At 30.5% G+C, this 8,096-nt stretch overlaps 1 protein-coding gene across 1 annotated transcript; it reads left to right on the top strand.

Moving 5' to 3' along the window:
- The first annotated feature begins 3,750 nt into the window (after window positions 1-3,750).
- On the top strand, window positions 3,751-7,750 carry LOC124829339 (PIN domain-like family protein). The gene is made up of 10 exons (XM_047302824.2): window positions 3,751-3,909; window positions 4,266-4,367; window positions 4,450-4,515; window positions 4,629-4,734; window positions 4,995-5,037; window positions 5,253-5,325; window positions 5,805-5,892; window positions 6,633-6,689; window positions 6,773-6,851; window positions 7,408-7,750. Exons 2-10 carry the CDS (start codon window positions 4,297-4,299, stop codon window positions 7,419-7,421), a joined length of 597 nt encoding a protein of 198 aa, XP_047158780.1. The 5' UTR covers window positions 3,751-3,909; window positions 4,266-4,296; the 3' UTR covers window positions 7,422-7,750.
- Window positions 7,751-8,096: the final 346 nt, after the last annotated feature.

Here is an 8,096-nt window from a genome sequence, read left to right as displayed (position 1 = left end):
AGTTCAGTGATTTCTTTATTAATATATCATCTGGTCCTTCAAGAACTATATTAGTTTTTGCTTCCTTAAGGTTAGAAGAACCATTTACATATAATATATATCATTCTTCTTCCAAAATTGTATCACCTTGAGGATCACTAGCAAAGTCTGGTAGATATTGTGTCTGCCCTCTTAGTTTGTATCAAAGATTGAATTATGACAACTTCACAGACCATGATGACATCCTCCCTACGAAGTCCAACTTCTGTAAGATCTTTTGTATGGTAGTCAATTTTGACCACAATTGTATGACTTTGAAAGGACGACCTCAACGTTCTTGTTGTGATGGTAAGGGACAACATCACCTTCTCCACCATTTGATACCGAGTTTCAACATTGTTACGGGTTATACTTATAAAGTACATAATATGTTGTTCACCATTGACCTCTTAAACAAGGGTTGCATTGATTGCATCTTTAGCCGTGTAAACAAGCAAAGGTCAAGCAATATCTAGTTTATTAGAATTGGTGGTAGTGCTAATATTTGCTTAAGTTGTTTGAACCTAACATGACACTCGTCATCATGGACAAACTTTGTAGATTTCCTCAATAGTTTTATCATGGGCGAGCCTTATCCGTAAACTTTGGAAGGAATTGTGAGATTATGGTTAACCTTTTAATAAGGCACTGTACTTCTTTAACATTCTTGGAACTTCTCATATCAATAATCGCTTTTCACTTTTTAGGGTTCACCTCGATTCTCCTATGTGTGAGCATAAATCCAAGGAATTTATCATCATCTACCCCAAACACATTTTTTTTTGTTAAGCCGTTAGTTGTATGTTCGTAAAGTTGAGAACATGCCAGATAAATCTTGTGAATATTGGAAAAGGTTAAGGGACTTCACTACCATGTCGTCTACATATACATCGACACTCCTACCAATTAGGTGTTTGATCACTCTGCCCATAAGCTTTTAGTTTATTGCTCCAACATTCTTTAGACCAAAGGGCATGACCTTGTTGATACTAATAGTTAGTCTATTATATAATGAAGGCAGATTTTAGTTTTTCTTTCACTATGAGAACCTGATTATAACCCAAGTAGACATCCAAGAAGCTCAATACATGGTGGTTGTTGACAACTTATCCACTAACCAGTCAATGTTAGGTAAAATATAGTCATCCTTAAAGCAAACCTTATTAAGGTTAGTGTAGTCCACACACATACTTTACTTTCCACTACCTTCCTTTACTAGTACAATGTTGGCTAATCTTGTTGTGCAGTGTGCTTCCTCAATAAAGCCAACTTGCAATAGTTTTTTAGTTTTGACCTTGCCAGCTAACCTTCTTTCTTCCTCTAACTTTCTATTCTTTTTACGATATTGGTCTGACTTCACTAAAAATGGATAACTTATGGGAAACTATCATTGGGTCGACCCTCGGAAGGTCAACCATTATCCACATAAATAAGTCAGCCTTGTCGGTTAGAACTAAGCTTATAGCCTTCTATCCTTCTTTATCCATCATCGCTCCAATATTTAGATCATGGTCTTTTTGCAAAGGGAATATATTGGTTTCTCCTATAGGCTCCATTCGTACATTGTTTTGTACCTTCGATCAAGATATTTTCTTTCTTTGGTGGGTCCAACTACACTTGATTGCTCAATGTTATTTGCATTAAGTGGAAGGATCAAGAGTCGTAAACTTGTCATGTAGCATTCATAATCTGTCTTTTGGTTGTTGTGGACTGTGATAATATCTATAACGATGAAAACTTTATAGTTATGTGAGGGGTGAATACCACTATACCTAAAAGACACTATATCTAGGAGGTTAAGTGATACATTATAGAATGTGTTGGGTCAATGAGTTGGATAGGTATGGTATTTGTGAGGTTGCCTTCTCCAAATTGTATGTAGATAATTTAGCAATTGATACTTACCCTTTCTCTATAAAAATTGTATATGGGTTTATCTTACGGAGTAATTGTCTCCTTTGACAAGTCTAACTTGTATAGGTCAAATATATGAACTAAATTATACCTAATATTAGTTATATGTAGTCAAAATATTTTTAAAATATAGAATTATTGTTATGTTTGTAGTTATCATATTTAACCATCGCTTTTTTAGTTTTAATAAAATCATCCATTAACGATATACATCACTGTTTCTAGTATTAACTATAATTAGTAATATAAAATTGCATATTTTATCTATATTTTCCGTAAGATTTCATTGTAGATTATCATTTATGATTATATATTTAAAACAAATGGAAATAAAATCATTTATATTTCATTGTCAGCACAATAAATTGAGTAATACTTATTCGTGTCATTGATTTATTTAGTCAGAATATTTTAAAATATCAAATAGTTTTTGCCTTTATAGTTACCATATTCAACCACTAGTTTATTTTTAAAATAAAACTATCCATAAACAGTCTACATAATTTCTATCTACAATAATAACTGCAATTGGTTATATAAAATTCCAATGACAGTCATCTTTTATCTAAATTATATTTTGATTTTACATTCTATTATTAAAATTTGGTTTTAATTTACTCGTTTTAAACTAAGAAAGTTGATTTTTCCTATATCTTTATCCTTATTAATTAAATTTATCCTTATGATAAAGATGGATAAAAATCATAAGAGACAAATATTAGTATCAAAATATATTGAAGTGTAATTATAAATAAGCTAATAGCTTGATAATCCATATATCTATATCCAAAAAGCTAAACAATATAATCTGTATCTACATTTTTAATTTTAAAGTTGTTATGTGATTTTCTCTGATTTTACAAACAGTGCTTGATATACATAGGACATTCAATTTTTGAAATATGTAATATTTTCGTGTATATATATATATATATATATATTAAAAAATAAAACATTTCAAACACATGCAATTCAATTATACAATTATCTATCTATGTGACGCTTGCATATATGATTTCTTTATATAATATTTTCATACAACATTTTTTATTTATATGAATCAAAATTTTCAATTATATATTTATCATTTACAAATTTATTCTATCGGGTTTCACAATATTAACATATAAATTCAATCTTTTAAATTCGATAAAACGAGAGCTTTTCAGGAGGAGAGGAGGAGAAAGAGATAATATGGACATACTTTAATTTGTTTTTTTCATTAACAAGAAACAACATAATTTATTATCAATTCACACTTGATGTAACATAATCATATTGTTTTTCTTTTTTAATTTTTTTAGAAAACAATTGAGAAAATTATGGATAGTGTCTTCTATAAAAAAAGTTTAAGTGTATTGTTTAGAAAACAAAATATGTTTTTATTTATTTCATCTAAATTTTCTCAATTATAGTTATATTTCGAATCTCTAATTACATATTAACAAAAAATAAATAAACTTAATCTTTACTTTCCTAATTAAAAATTTACGAAAGTGTGAGTTGGTGATTTATTTTTTATAGCATGTACATACATAAAGATATATTCAAACTTTCTAATAATAAATGTAAATTTATTTTATATATTAACTTGATTAAATTTCAAATATTTGCGTTAGTTCACAATAAAAAAAACATTTATAAAGTAATAAAATATAATTATAAAATTGATTTATTTTTATAATTTAACAATATGGTATTTTAATAATTTATACTATTATGTTATATACCATTATATATTATTATTATTTATTATATAAAGTAGATAACACATAATTTCTCTTAATATTATATTTTAATTGAATGATTTTATTTTCATTTATGTAAAAACCCTTCTGGTTAATCTATTCATCTACGAATACTACTCCCAGGAACAATTTTCCATCTTCCACAACCTTGTGCCGCCATTCTATTCCAAACCTTGACGGCGAACCTGCGCGCTCTCAATCTCTCACGGGCCGTTTCTCACTAAAACAGGTACTCTTCTATCTGCTATATTGGATGCCTACCGATGCCCTAGAAATTTCGCGTTCTCACCTAACTCTGAAGGTCATTCTTGCTTGTAGTTAGATTCTTTCCTTTTCGATTTCAGTACTGCACTTGTTTCATCAAAATCCTCATTGTGAACACCGTTTTCTGAAGTGGATTCATTCAGCTTGTTGAAATACTTTGAAACTAACTCTGCTGTATTGTATTCCCTATATTTGCAACTGACTCGATTGTGATATTTAAATTCAATTTTTGTAGAATTTAATAAAATGGTATAATTGGGGTTTGGAGGTTGATATTTGAGAGTTTGACTAATATCAGAATTGATTTATGTTTCTGGCCAGGGTTTTGAATAATCTAGCCCTTTCTCTGATAATGGGTAAAGCTAAAAAGGGTCCAAAGTTTGCTGTTAGGAAGAAGATTGTCACTTCCAAAACAATAAAAAGGTGAGTTTTTTTCTTTCTCTTCCTTGGGTGTTGGTTCCTTCATCGGACTTGGTTTTATTGCTTGAAATCCTGTCAATTTCAGTTACAAAGAAGAGGTTTTGAACCCAGAAAAGAAGAATATTGTGAAGGAAAAGTTACCCAGAAACATGTAAGCTACTATTCTCACTCTTTGAACCTTGCCCCTTTTAATTGGTCCTGAATTTATTGTTTTTCTTCCTTTCTCTGTCGGTTAAATTTGTGGTTTGAATTTGTCTTGTTCAGTCCAAGTCATTCTTCGGCACTTTTCTTTCAATACAATACTGCCCTGGGACCTCCTTACCGGGTTTTAGTGGATACCAACTTCATCAATTTCTCAATCCAGAACAAAGTGAGTGTGCTTTGTTTTGTTTTAATTTATAGCCTTTTGCTTCTCTTTCGAATAAACAAATGGTAACTCTGACTATACACAGCTCAGATTTGTAATATTTGATATGTTTGCAACTATATGTAGATGACATGCCTTATTACATTTGATGCTCATGATATAAGATTATCACTGTTACATTATAAAAGTACTTAAGTATTTCGATTGTAATGGATTTTTTAGTTTGTCCCTTTCTCACACAATTTTTTTCTTTCTTTATGCAGTTGGATCTGGAGAAAGGGATGATGGACTGCTTGTATGCAAAATGTGAGTTTGAAGTAGATGATAACTTGTCTTAATTAATGTATTTAATTTTTTTTAGTTTAGCTGAATGCCGAGGTTACTATTAATTTTAGATATTGTGTTGTGATGTTCTTTGCTATTATTGAGAAGCTCATTTTTGTAATGTGGCATTGTATATGTGAATCAGACCTTCCATATTATATAATTACCTTTGTTCTATGGCTACTTTGGACTTTCAGGCACTCCTTGTATCACAGACTGTGTGATGGCAGAACTTGAGAAGTTAGGCCAAAAATATCGCGTAGCTCTAAGGTAGATGTTATGACTTGATTATTATAGATTTATATTCTTACATTTGAGATGTACATGTATAAGGTTGGCTCCCCCATTTTAGTGAGGTACCTAAATAAAATCAAATTTTTGTTTGCTTGCTAAGCTTGTCCATGCTTTCTGCATGTTTTGTTTTTCACTATCTGCTTTTATAAGTTAAGTTTAGGTCGGATAACAAACAATATTCTTTTGTATTTTCACTGCTAAAACCCTTTGTTTTTTCAAAAGATAAAAGATTCAAATATCCCACTTATAATTTTCATCCATTATGACATTCTCTTCAAGCTCAAGTACAAATTGTTTAAATTACAAAAGGTAAAATATCTTAAACAGATTTACGAAGGTCAAGCCTCTGGGCATATTTCTCATATAAGTTGCCTTCCAATATAGTAAAGAAAAGGATTATATTATTCTTGTTTCACCTTCTGGCTGTATTTATTTATCCCTTTAACACATAACAGGATTGCCAAGGATCCTCGATTTGAGAGAATACTATGTACTCATAAAGGGACGTATGCTGACGACTGCCTTGTTGAGAGAGTTACTCAGGTGTGATTTATTTTTAAGAGCTAAATGCTCAGAAGCATCTGGTAGCAATTTGATTATTAAGATTAATGATATTCCAAGCTGGATGAGAAATAGTCCATTTGCTGTTCTTTTTATGTGTATTATGATCATGAGGAATGAAAAAACAACTTTTCAACATCTTTTGTTCTATAATGAAGGCAAGGGCCAACACTAGAGGATTGTAAATTTGGTTCATTTCTAAACCCTTGTACAAATTTTCATTCATCTTATTCTATAATGAAGTCAAGGGCAATCATAAGAGGATGATAAATATGGTTGATTTCTAAACCCTTATACATTTTTTGTTACTGATAGATATCTTATTATGTGGGATTGTAATAGTTGAATCTATTAACTGTTTATGGTCATCTAAATCAGTAAACAAATGTCTACTGCTACTCTTGAGATGTAAAGTGAATAGAACATTGGTATACAAATGTCCCCTTCCATGTTGTAAATTGGAACTATGAAAAATTGTAGCAAATTTTTATTTTTGTTTTGAAATCATAGCCAAGAAATAGGTATCACGGACATTTAATCTCTTTATTCTTTATGTTAATAGAATTCATCTCCAAATTCTTTCGTTTTAAAACGTACATTCAGTATTCATTTTAAGTGAACTATTTTATTAAAATGATTTCGAATAAAAGCAATGATAGCACCCATTTGCTGCTTATATCTGTCTTCCCCTTCATTTATGCAAACTATTTTCTTGGAAACAGCACAAGTGCTACATTGTTGCAACATGTGATCGGGACTTGAAGAGGAGAATTCGGAAGGTAAAGTTACATTCATTTTTCATCTTCATTGTTTGATATTGGATTCTGATGCATAACCCATGAACTGAATTTCTGTATTACAGATTCCTGGTGTTCCAATAATGTACATCACCAAACACAGATATTCAATTGAGCGGTTGCCAGAAGCAACAATGGGTGGCGGTAAATACTCTTGTTTAGTGAAATTTATAATGATTGACTACGAATTTGAACTTAGACACCCAACTTTGCACAACTTTATTTATAAAATACGTAAATTAAGCTTCATTGACTTTTGTTCATCAACTCCTAAGCTGTTCTTTATTTACGATGTTTACTCGTGAGCTTCAAATTGCCACCTGCATATCTTGAATTCATGTGGAAATAGATAATAACCGTAGGTTTTTTGTACTGTCAATTACCCTGGTAAGTATGATCTACTATAATCATAATAGAAGAAATCTACAGAACCTATTTTTCTTACATATGACTAAAGCTAAGTTTCAGCTTAGATTAAAGTTAAATTTGTGGGGAAGCTTAACAAATTTTTGCCTTTTTGCACCGGAATTTAGTTGATTTCATTGACACTCTCAAATTAAATGTAATTTTTAGTTGTTGATGATGAAATTTCATCAATTCTTTAGGTAGTCATGAATGGAAATGAATTATTAATTCATCATTTAGGTAGTCTTGTATATATTTGACACTCAAACTGACGTACTTGTGATTCTCAATGCAGCACCAAGAATTTGATGCAGTCAAACTAAAACTGGTAAGACTTGCTATACCAAAAGTATGGACACCAAGAAGTATGAAATCCTGCTACAATACCTGCATGCTTGGTCTTTTTGCTGGCTGGAATTAATACTACCGGAAGCTTGAGAATGAAGAAAAAGCAACTCTTCAATGGATACCTGAGTTTTTCTTAGTCTAACTTATAGGTGTAGAATTGTTCAAATTTTTGGTTTCCTCATATTTTGCCCATCTAATGTATCATGGTCAGCAGAATTCTTGAAACGATGTTTTTTTTATTGCTAGAGAAGGACCTTATTTTCCTTGAATCTAATATGTATTGGTTGATCCTTCACATGTCAGAAGACTGAAGCAGAAAGTAGAAAATTCAAGACTACTTTACCTCTTTAAAAACTACTAGCTCCAAAAAAAAATTGTTTCAAATTTTTTGTTTAATTATATATATCATATATAATTACTATAATTACACTCATTATTAGACGTAAATTATTCTGAACAGGTCATTTGATTAAACTTGTTTGCTTAATAACTTCAACTGGGTGTATGTATAACCTTCAATTCAACATGTTATATTTCATGTCAAATAAAGTGCTACAGGGCATAAAACAAAAATTGCTACGAATTGATTTCATTTTATGTTTAAAAGTGTCTATATTACAAAATTCTTCAACGTTT

This window comes from Vigna umbellata, chromosome 6 (assembly GCF_029865625.1).
Source record: "Vigna umbellata cultivar VRB3 chromosome 6, Vumbellata_1.0, whole genome shotgun sequence".
Taxonomy (NCBI): domain Eukaryota; kingdom Viridiplantae; phylum Streptophyta; class Magnoliopsida; order Fabales; family Fabaceae; genus Vigna; species Vigna umbellata.
Note: the sequence above shows the minus strand (reverse complement) of the source record. Positions and strands in the feature narration are given on the sequence as shown.